At 61.8% G+C, this 11,147-nt stretch overlaps 2 protein-coding genes across 2 annotated transcripts in view; one reads left to right on the forward strand and one right to left on the reverse strand.

Moving 5' to 3' along the window:
* PDP2 (pyruvate dehydrogenase phosphatase catalytic subunit 2) overlaps window positions 1-11,147 on the reverse strand; it is a 102,320-nt gene that overhangs the window by 48,483 nt on the left and 42,690 nt on the right. The gene's annotated exons all lie outside the window — the stretch shown is intronic.
* On the forward strand, window positions 345-10,313 carry LOC104055001 (cadherin-1). Its single transcript, XM_054078389.1, has 16 exons — window positions 345-498; window positions 1,058-1,172; window positions 5,181-5,431; window positions 5,540-5,671; window positions 5,760-5,915; window positions 5,988-6,132; window positions 6,264-6,436; window positions 6,672-6,800; window positions 6,917-7,102; window positions 7,188-7,432; window positions 7,565-7,707; window positions 7,814-8,038; window positions 8,299-8,520; window positions 8,603-8,733; window positions 9,016-9,159; window positions 9,300-10,313. Exons 1-16 carry the CDS (start codon window positions 445-447, stop codon window positions 9,510-9,512), a joined length of 2,664 nt encoding a protein of 887 aa, XP_053934364.1. The 5' UTR covers window positions 345-444; the 3' UTR covers window positions 9,513-10,313.

The raw sequence follows: 11,147 nt of genomic DNA on the forward strand, positions 1-11,147 counted from the left end.
ACTGGGGATACTGGGAGAACCGGGGTATGGGAGTACTGGGGGCACGGGGGGTCCCAGTGTAGTACTGGTGGTACGGGAGTACCGGGGGGACGGGGGTCCCAGTGCCCTGGGGGTACGGGAGTACCGGGAGTACCGAGGGCGTGGCAGTACCGGGGGTACGGGAGTACTGGGGTCCCAGTGTCCTGGGGGTGCAGGAGTACCAGGAGAACTGGGGGTACTGGGGTTCCAGTATCTCAGGGGTATGGGATACTGAGGGTCCCCGCGGTGCGGGAGTCCCGGGAGCAGTGTCGGTGTCCCGGTGCCGCGGGGCGGGCGGTGCCTCCCGTGGGGCGGTTCCCCGGGGCGGGGGCAGCCCGGCACCTGCGGGGCGGGACCGGGACCGGACCCACCTGCGGCTCCGCGGCAGCAGCGCCCGATCGCAGCGGCACCGCAGCGGCACCGGCTATGGGGCGGGGGGGCTGCCCGGCCCCGCTCTGCGGGCTCCTGCTCCTGCTCCAGGTGAGAAACGGGACCCCGGGACCCTCCCTGGGACCTGAGCCATGGGGCCCTACCCAGGACCCTGCTCGGGACCACAGGACCCTACCTGGGAGCGTGGGATCCCACCCGAGATCGGGGGGAACCTTCCTGGTGCAGTGGGACCCGACTCGGGACCCTTCCTCGGGCGATGGGACCCTGCCCAGAACCTTCCTTGAGACTGCGAGACCCTTCCCGGGGTGGTGGGATGGTGGTCAAGACCCTGGCTGGGACCATGGGACATTTCCTGGACCTTTACTTTTCTTTCTCCAAGACTATGGAGACCCTTCCCAGTGTGGTGAATCCCTGCCCAGGACCATGGGACCCTGCCCAAGATGGTGGGACCCTTCCTGGGGTGACAGGACCCTTCCCAGGACCCTGCCTGGGACCATGGGACCCTTCCCAGTGTGTTGGGACCCTGCTCAGCACTCTGCCTGAGACCATGGGACTCTGCCCGGGACCCTTCCCGGGAGCGTGGGACCTTGCCCAGGGCAGCAGGACCCTGTCCGGACTCACTCCAGGACTCATCCCTCTCTCCGGGCAGGCTGGACACTGGCTGTGTGAGCAGGTAGCACCTTGCCAACCAGGCTTCACCGCAGAGACTTTCACCTTCACCGTACCGCGGGACAGTGTGGCGGCGGGACGGGCGCTGGGACGAGGTAAGGTGGGGAGCCATGGGGACCGGCTGGGTGTGTGGCGGGGCGGCATGGGGACAGAGCTGCGGGAACAGGCTGGGCGCGCAGCGCTGGAGTTGGAAATGGAAGACAAATCCATGGCTCTTGCGCCGGGGTGGCAAAGGGAACGGTTTCTGCCCAGCTCGGTGGGGACAGGGCCATGGGGACGGAGCCATGGCGGCCAGGATGGTGCCATGGTGGTGGGGACAGGCTCGGTGCCCGGCGCCGCGGGTGGCAGTGGGGTTGGAGCCATGGCTGCGTGTCCGTTCCTGGCAGTGGGGCCGTTTTGAAGGGACAGGGGAGCACAGTGTTCCCACCGCACCGGGATGGCGTCGCAGCGCGGGGGCAGTGGGTGCCTCTCCCCGGGGTGCGCCGGCGTGGGCAGCGCTGACTCAGGCGGCGCAGACCTGTTGGGGCTGGCAGGCTGGGGCGTGGGGCCACGCAGGTGCCCATCCTGCCCCTCACGCGCCCCTGTGGTGCCATGGTGTCCCAGCACCAGTGGTTCATGGGTGCAAACCCACCTTTTCCAGCCCTGGAGTTGAGCTCCCAGTGTGGTCTCTCAGCATGGCTCTTGGCATGGGGACAGTGGTGTCACCGTGCTGGCATGAAATCCCCATCCTAGAGTGGCGGATGCTGGTGCTGAGCCCTGTCTGCATGGCTGTGCCAGGTTGGGGTGCCAACAGCCTTCCTTTGCCACTCACAAAGCCCTGGCTGGGGCAGCCGTGTTGGGTGCTGCCACCCTCGGGGGAGGCACTGGTGAAAGGAAGGCTCAAGGAAGTGGGTGCTGGGGACCTGCTGCCGCCTCGGGGTGCTCTGCACCCCCTAATCCGTCGGCACTGGGGGGCTGCGCGGTGGCTTGGGGTGTGTTTCTGGGGCAGCGCTTGGGCCATTGCCGTGGCCACCTGCAGCAGTTCATGGCTGACCGTGCTGCCGGCACCACAGTCCCAGATGCAGCTGGAGCGGGTGCAGAGCACCAAGTGCCGCATCAGGGGCTCCCAAGGCCCCCAGCGCTGGGAGGGCTTCACCTGGGCTGTGGGTATTGAACTGGGAGCCGTACCTTGCCCCACACCTCAGGAATTGCCTGTTCGTTTGCTTTCTGGTTGATCATTAACGAAGCCACCGGGCTGCAGCAGCCTGTGTCCATTCAGGCTGTGCCCGATACCAGGGTGATGGGCAGCCATGTGACCTCAGCGTCTCCCCGCTGCACAGGGCTCGTTTTCTGCGCCAGGACTTGCTGGAAATCCCCCATCCAACACCAGCATTTCCAGTTTCGTTCCGGATGGAGACGGGCGTGGGAGGGGGAAGAGAAACAAGCATTGGCATCTGCCTGTAGGGGCCACATGCCACAGCCACAAGGCTCAGCTGTGCCACGCTGATGGCCAGCCGTGCAGGGCTTGAGCAGGGTGGGCTCTCTGCGATGTGGGCACCACACCACGCACCCATCAAAGCCCGTGGCCGAGCTGTGGTGAGGGCAAGCTGATGAGCCAGCCTGTAATTAAGCTGATGAGTTGAGTGCAATGTTTTCCCTCCAACAGGTCTGGACAGGCTCCTGCGGCGCCTGTGCTGGGGAGGGAAACACCTGCGTGGGGGCTGCAGCGTCCCCGGGGCTGGGATGGGACCCTGTGGCTCTGCTCAGTGGGTGGGTGGGTGAGGGGTCTCTGGGGTGGCACAGCCCCGTGGGATGTGGAGACAGGCTGGGACGCTCCCTTGCCAGCCCTGGGTGGGGGAAACCTCGAGAGTCTGAAGTCATGGTGAAACTCGGGTGACGTCAACGGGTGCGCCAGCGGGACGTGACACTCACAGCACCTTTGTCCCAGCTGCCCGTGGGCTGACACGACCCCCCCGCCAGCTGCTGGCTCCTACGCTGGCACGGCTGTGCTTGTGCAATCAGCGCAGAGTGGGCACCCCCTGTGTTGTGGCATCCAGCTCAGCCCCAGCAAGGCACCACAGGGTGTCTTGGGGGGCTGCCCTGGTCCCCATCGCAGTGTGGGGACTCATCCCCCTGCCCTGGCCGCTGATGCAGAGGTTCTGGCTGTCCAATGACCCAAGGATGGTGGCACGGGGCGTGAAGGGGGGAGATCTCCCCGAAGGACCTCCCCAGCCCTCTTCACCTCCTGTTCAAACACTCCTGGAGAAGAGAGGGGCCTCCTGGCTCTGAGCCCCAGTGGGGGAGGGCTGGCGACAGCCTTCCTTCAACTGAGGAGCCAGAAAAACAGGTTGAGCACAGCCAGGTGGGAAGGGGAGGAGGGAGCGGGTGCGGAACACAGAGCACCGGTTGCACCAGTGTGGGGCTGGGGGCTGAGCACTGCCCACTCGCTGCACCTACCCAGCACACAGTGCCAGGTCCTGGGTGCTGAGTGCTGTGCCTGCACCCATGGGTGCCAGGGTGCCTCCCCTACTGTTGTGGCAGCACCTGGCCTGCTCCAGCATGTTCCTGCCCAGCCGGCCCCACCAGCTCCCCAAGCCTGCAGCCATCGCCGAGGGTCCCGCTGCAGTACTGGGCTGGGCTGGCATTGCACCGGCAGGTCCTTCCCACCTAGGTTGGGGGCACCATGGTGGGCACCCCCAGCCCAGGGCTCGGCTATCGCTCCCCACCGCGGGCTGATGGGACCCCATCGGGGCGATGGGACTCGCCGTGTGCCTGGCCTTCAGGCGTGCTGTGCTGCCTCCCACCCTGGGCATATCGCCTTCCTGTGGCACAGCCCTGGCACCCGCTCAGCACCATGCGGGTCACACCGGGGCTGATGGTGGCCATGCGGGCAGGGGCTCCAGCCTGGGTGCTGCTGGCTCAAAAAAATCTCCCAGACAAAGAGTGTTTGTTTTGGAGCTGCCCACAACACGGCCCTGGCTCATGTGATGCCTGCTGACTGCCTCGGCGCCACTCAGAGCCTCCTCTCAGGCTGTTCATGGCCCCTAAGTGCTGGTCCTGGTTTGTACTACATCCTAGTGGGGTACCAGGCTGGTGATGCCACGATCTGCCCTGGACCGTGGTGGGTGCCTGCTGTGCAGCCGCACAGGTTTTGGAGGTGCCGAAGGGTGGGCTGGGTGCTCTGGCTGCTGCCCTCCACCATGGATGCACCAGGACCAGCATCTTCCTGACACATAGGTTGATTTCCCCTTTCCACAGCCTGAGCTGTCCCTGCTGCGGACACGTGGCCGTGGTCCCCAGCTGTGCAGGGGCTCGGGGACCCCCACAGGTCCACAGGCACTGGGGCTCCATGACCTGCCTGTGGACTAGCCCTGGCTGTGCCCAGGGCCCCCCGGCCAGGCTGTGGGAAAGCTGGGTGGCAGCACAGGTGAACAGGCGCTTCCCTTGTTTCCATTTGAAAAGCAGTCAGAGCAGTAGCACCGTCTGCCCACTGCCACGGCACTGGTGATGTGCCACGCTGTGCCACAGGGATGCAGCATGACTGGGAATATGCCATGCAGCAGGGATGTGTGGGGATGCGATATGTGAGAGGATGTGCCGTACACGGTGCTGTAGACAGATGTGCCATAAATGGGGATGTGCCGTACACGGTGCTATAAACAAGGCTACGGACAAGGATATGCCCTGCACCGGGCTGTGCCGTACACAGTGCTACAGACAGGGATGTGCCACGCACAGCAGTGACACACTGTGCTGGCTGCCATTTACCCTGTTGCCACGGGCCAGCAGGAATCCCTTGGCACAGCAGGTTGTGCCATGCCCGGTCCCACACCAAAGCCACGGCAGCAATGCACTGTGCATCGTGCCACACACCTTTTCCACGCCAGGGACAAGATCCCAGCAGTGTATGTGGTGCTGTGCATCCCCACTGCGCCTGTGACCCTTGCAGTCCCCCTGGATTTCTGAGCTGTGGCTGCACTGCATGTGCCCACATCACACTGTCCTGCACCCTCCTGCCCTGCCAACTGCCTGTCCCGTGGTGCCCAGGCACCTGCCCTGCCCTCGCTGGCTCCGCCCTGGGCAGCACTGGGACTCCCTTGACCACCTATTCTCCCTGTCTTCAGTGAGCTTTTCCGACTGTGGCGAGCAGCGGCGTGCTCTGTACCTCTGGGACGACAGGCGCTTCAAGGTGAGCAGGGATGGCGTCGTCTCTGCAACGCGGCCACTGCAGCTCCAGCAGCGGGAGATCAGCTTTTCTGTCTACGCCTGGGATACCACGGGCAAGAAGCACTCAGCCAAGGTGACCTTGCACAGGAGGCTGCACCATCGCCGCCACCACAACCACCACCATGACCAGCACCACCAGCATCATCAGGTAGAGCACAGTCTCTCTCCCTCGGGTGTCTACAGCCCCTCTCTCCGATGCAAACGTGCACAGGGCTTGGCAAAGTGCTGGCACTGAGTCCAACTGCTCTCCCTGTAGGAAAAGGTACATGATGTGCTGACCTTCCCCGAGCCCAACCATGGCCTCCGGCGGCAGAAGAGGGACTGGGTCATCCCCCCCATCAACTGCCCTGAGAATGAGCGGGGACCCTTCCCCAAGAAGCTGGTGCAGGTACACGGCCCCGCAGGGATGGGGCATGGGGCAAGGGGGGTCCCGGAGTGCTGGGACCCCTCTAACCCCTCCTCTGCCTTGCTGCCAGATCAAATCCAACAAGGACAAGGACACCAAGGTTTTCTACAGCATCACGGGGCAGGGGGCAGACACCCCCCCTGTGGGTATTTTCACCATCGAGCGGGAGACGGGGTGGCTGGAGGTGACGAAGCCGCTGGACCGAGAGGCGATGGATAAATATATCGTGAGTAGGGGGCCAGGATGGGGAGGGAACAGTCCCCAAGGGCAGGGCGTGGACTGACGGTGCCCCTCGCAGCTCTTCTCCCACGCTGTGTCTGCCAACGGGCAGCCTGTGGAGGACCCCATGGAGATCATCATCACTGTGACGGACCAGAATGACAACCGGCCCATCTTCACCCAACAAGTCTTCATTGGCTACATTGAGGAGAACGCGAAACCAGGTGCATGGGGGGCTGCCAAGCCAGGATCCCCATAGCTGGGACCATGCAGAGCTCCGAGTCAGAGCCACGGTGAGCTGTCCAGTGGGGTTTGTCCCACAAGTAACATCTCCCCTGCTTGTCCCCATGTCCAGGCACATCTGTGATGACCGTGAATGCCACAGATGCAGACGATGCAATCAATGTGAACAACGGCATCATCAGCTACTCCATCCTCAGTGAGGAGCCTGAGAGTCCACAACGAATGTTCACTATCAACTCAGAGAATGGCATCATCAGTGTCATTGGCACCGGGCTGGACCGGGAGGTGGGCACTCTTGCTGCATCCTGGGGGAACTACATGGCAGCTCTCAGCAGGATTTACCATGGGGACTGGGTAGCCTGCCCGCCCCTTAGGTGGGTAGCAGGAACATCAGCTAGTGTCTGTGCCAGTGGTGAACACCAGTGCTAAAGAACGGGGGAAGAGCAGGCAGGCAATGCCCTCAGAGGTGGGACATGCTGGAATCCATCCCTGTGCTAACTGTAGTGATTTTGTCTTGCAGACCACTCCCAACTACACACTGATCATACAGGCGGCAGACCAGGAAGGCATGGGCCTGACCAACAGCGCCACTGCCATTGTGCAAGTCACCGATGCCAATGACAACCCTCCCATCTTCGACCCCACCACGGTATCCGAGCTGGCTCCTGCGAGCCACTGCCTTGCCCAGAGCATCATGGCATGAGCTCTCTCACCCTGGGGTGCCTGGAACCACCCAGGTGACCACCCCTGTTCCTTCTCTTGTAGTATGAGGCGAGAGTGGACGAGAACGAGGTGGGAGTGCTGGTAGCCCGGCTGCACGTGACAGACCAGGACATGCAGGGCTCCCCTGCCTGGAAAGCCGTCTATCGCATCAAAAGTGGGGACCAGGATGGTGACTTCAGCATCACCACTGACCCCCAAACCAACGATGGCATCCTGAAAACTGCCAAGGTGGGTCCTGCCACTGTGCAGCCACCCCAGTGCCAGCTGCCTCTCTGCCAGCGTGACTCCAACTCCTCTTTCCCACGCTTTCCAGGGTCTGGATTATGAAACCAGGAGCCGGTACAACCTCGTGGTGACAGTGGAGAATGCTGTCCCCTTCACTGTGCCCCTGCCGCTCTCCACTGCCAGTGTCCTAGTGACGGTTGAAGATGTGAATGAAGCCCCCATCTTTATGCCACCAGTCAAGAGGGTGGAGGTGATGGAGGACCTGCCAATGGGGCACCGGGTCACCTCCTACACGGCCCAGGACCCAGACAAGGATCAGAGGCAGAAAATCATGTGAGTGGGAGGGGGTCGGTGGCAGGGGGGCATGCTGGTGTGTCCGAGGGGCTGTGCTGTGCCTGCTGTGCTGTGTGCCCCCTCCCACCCTACAGAGCACCTTCCCTCCTGCTGATCCGTTGCTTGCCCCAGGTACCGCATGGGCATTGACCCCGCGGGGTGGCTAGCCATCGACTCCGAGACCGGCATCGTCAAGGTGGCCCAGCCGCTGGACCGGGAGGCGGTGCATGCCATCAACAGCACCTACCAGGCCCTCGTCCTGGCTGTGGACAGTGGTGAGAGCACCCTGCCTTGCTTTTTGGGAAGGGGCTGCTGCCACCCGCCTGGGCTGGGAAGCCGGGACTCCCTCCCCAGGCGCCTTCCTAACCCCTGGTCCTGCAGGGTCACCGGATAAAACTGGCACGGGGACACTGCTGCTCATCCTCCAGGATGTGAATGACAACGGGCCCATGCCAGAGCCCCGGGCTTTTGACATCTGCAGCCGGCAGCCAGAGCAGCAGACACTGACCATTGTCGACAAGGACCTGCCCCCCAACACCTACCCCTTCCAGGCAGGGCTGGAGCATGGCTCCAGTACTAATTGGTCCGTCGAGGTAACTGAACGAGGTAGGTGTCCCGTGGTCTGGCCTGGCCACCCACCTTTGGTGCAGGGCGGTGGGGGACACCAAGCAAGGGCCAGATCCCAAGCTCTGTCAGCTCTCTACGCTGCCCTGAGTGCAGTCAGTGCCAGCCCCTGCGATGGACATGGGGCTGGGGAACTACCACAGGGCAAAGCCCCACACGGGTGCTGAGGGTGTCCCCAAAACAGGGAGCAAGGATATGTCTCAGATCCCTCTGATGCCAAATGTTTCTCTCTGCTGCACAAGACCTGGTGGTGGTGAAACTGAAGAAGGAGCTGGAACCGGGGGAATACAACATCTTCTTGAGGTTGGTGGATGCGCAGGGCAAGGTGCAGGTGACGCCAGTCAAAGCCCAGGTTTGCGACTGCGAAGGACCAGCCAAAAACTGTGAGCGGCGAGCATTCATTGCTGGTGGCCTGGGCGTCCCCGCCATCCTGGGCATCCTGGGGGGCATACTGGCACTGTTGAGTGAGTACCATGAGACAGGGATGGGATGGGGACAGGGGCACCCTCACCCCACCACCCTGACACTGGTGCACTCTACTTGCAGTCCTGCTGCTGCTGCTGCTGCTCTTTGCCAGGCGGAGCAAGGTGGTGAAGGAGCCACTGCTCCCACCTGAGGATGACATGCGGGACAATGTCTACCACTACGATGAAGAGGGCGGCGGTGAGGAGGACCAGGTAGGATGACTGTGCTGGGTTGGACTCTGACAGGGGGTCCTTGTGGCACTGTCCCCATAGCCAGTGGTGGTCTTGCTCCCTGAACCACAACGGACGCTTGGGGACCACAAGTTTGCTGTGGGTTTGCTCGCTCCAGTGGCCCCCTGCAGTCACCCACCACCTTCTAAACCCCAGTGCCTATAGTGCCCTTAGTCCTTCCCACCCCATGTCCCAGCACGGCAGTGCCTGTGGCAATCCCTTGAATGTTGTCTCCTCATGTCTTCCCACTTCATCCCCGTGCAGGACTATGATCTGAGCCAGCTGCACCGGGGCCTGGATGCCCGCCCAGAGGTGATCCGCAACGACGTGGCTCCCCCACTGATGGCTGCCCCCCAGTACCGCCCCCGGCCAGCCAACCCCGATGAGATTGGAAATTTCATCGATGAGGTGAGCCGTGGCCCCACACGGTGCCCTGGGGTGGATTGGTGGGGTGAAGCCCCCATCCATACCAGCCCCATTGAGGTGTCTCCCAGCCGGCAGTGTCCCCAGCCTAGAGGGGACAGGTGCTGACTCCTGTGTCCCCTCAGAACCTGAAGGCGGCTGACACGGACCCCACGGCCCCCCCCTACGACTCCCTGCTGGTGTTCGACTACGAGGGCAGTGGCTCGGAGGCCACCTCGCTCAGCTCCCTCAACTCCTCCACCTCTGACGCTGACCAGGACTATGACTACCTCAACGACTGGGGCAGCCGCTTCAAGAAGCTGGCAGACCTCTATGGCGGTGGGGAGGAGGACGACTAGGATCCCTCTGGCCCCAGCCTGGCCAGCAGCTGCCCAGTGCAGGCGGCTCAACTCATTTCACCCCACCAGACTCACATCGGACTTTGCCCAGAGGGCAGCAGAACCCCTCTGTAACACCCCCTCAACCTGGTGTCCACATGCCCCTCATTCACTGCAGGGGAAACTCAGAGTCTCCAGGGCTTGGGGGGGTTCTGGGGGAGGCTGTGTGTTTCGTGCCCTCCCTTGGCTCTAGGCAGGGCATGGAGCCATTCAGTCCATTCCCTGTCCTGGAGCCGAGGCGCTCCTGGCTGGGCTGGGCAGGACCAGCTCCTTTTCTCCAGCAGGAACGGGCTCCTGCCACCTCCCTCCCTTCATTGGAGAGGAAAAGGGTTTCTCTGGTGCTCTCTGAAATACCTCGTGCTCCCAGCCCTGACACAACTGTCAACCTGCTGCCATGCTTGGCTCACAAACAGCATGGAGAAGCAGGTGGCCCCAGCACCACATCTCTACCGGAGCAGGGAGAGACCAAAGATGTCCCATCACGCACTGTACGTGGGGGAATTGTATTTGATAACAGTACTCACAGGCAGATATCTATTTTTCTGTATCCCAGATTATGATATGATTTCCTTCTGTGTCGTGCCAGGTGTAATTATTGTGCAGTCAATGAAAGGCGCTTTCGGAAATCAAACAGCTTTACTGAAATCCTGAACTCTGTGTTTAGCTGTTGTTGTGGTTTGTATTTTTTATCGTGGGAAAAGGGTCTGATGCAGGCTGGGAAGCCAGCAACGCTCTAGTGTTGATTGTATGGTTTTTATATAAAATTGAAATAATAAATTGTTTTAAGAAAACCAAAAGCCCCTTTTTCTGTCTGTGGCTCTGTGTATCAGGGAGGAATCCATACCAGTGCATGTGTTTTCTCATTGCCAGTGGCCATGAGGAGGCAGGGCTGGCAGCTAACAGCAGGTCACGGCTTTCCGTTGCGCTGAATCAGCCTGGACGGGAACTAGGGAAAGGAGGAGCAGGACAGGGAGTGAAAACCAAGCTTGTGCCTTATCACGGTGGCTGTGTGTGCGCAGAGCCTGGCCCAACAGCCTCCCACGCAGCAGGGGTGAGCCTGTGAGCCAGCGTGAGATATTGCTGATGTTTGTCCAGCCCTGTAATTGCTGTGGCTTCCCTTCAGAAACACAAAGAACACACCCCATGGTGCCTGCAGGCTTCCAGCAGCCAAGGAGGCTGGTGAAGGGTTTGCAGTCATCCTGCCTTGGACAGGCAAGATGCTAATATATGCGTTTTGTGCCACAGATTTGATCTGTTTAGTCCAAAGGCAGGTCTGGCTGCTGACCCTGAGAGCAGGCTGGGGCAGGAGGGTCACATAGGCACGGAGAGGGCAGGCAGTGGTGGAAGATGCAGCCTCTGCCCCTCAGTTGCTCCAAGTCCCTCTTGTTTTGTCATACAAAGAGAAGAGGCGATGCCTGTTTACTTCCTGATGCCTGTCTGGGCTGTATGTGGGGTTCTCCCTGTTCCTGGAAGGAGCAGCCCCCTCATCCCACCCTCTGTTCCCCAGTCCAGGGTGCTCTGTTCTCCAGCCCTGAGCCCGTGCTGTCTTCTCCCCAACTCTGTGACCCAAGCTGGGTGATGGCTCAGCCTGGAGCT

Source organism: Cuculus canorus, chromosome 13 (assembly GCF_017976375.1).
Source record: "Cuculus canorus isolate bCucCan1 chromosome 13, bCucCan1.pri, whole genome shotgun sequence".
NCBI classification, from domain to species: Eukaryota; Metazoa; Chordata; class Aves; order Cuculiformes; family Cuculidae; genus Cuculus; species Cuculus canorus.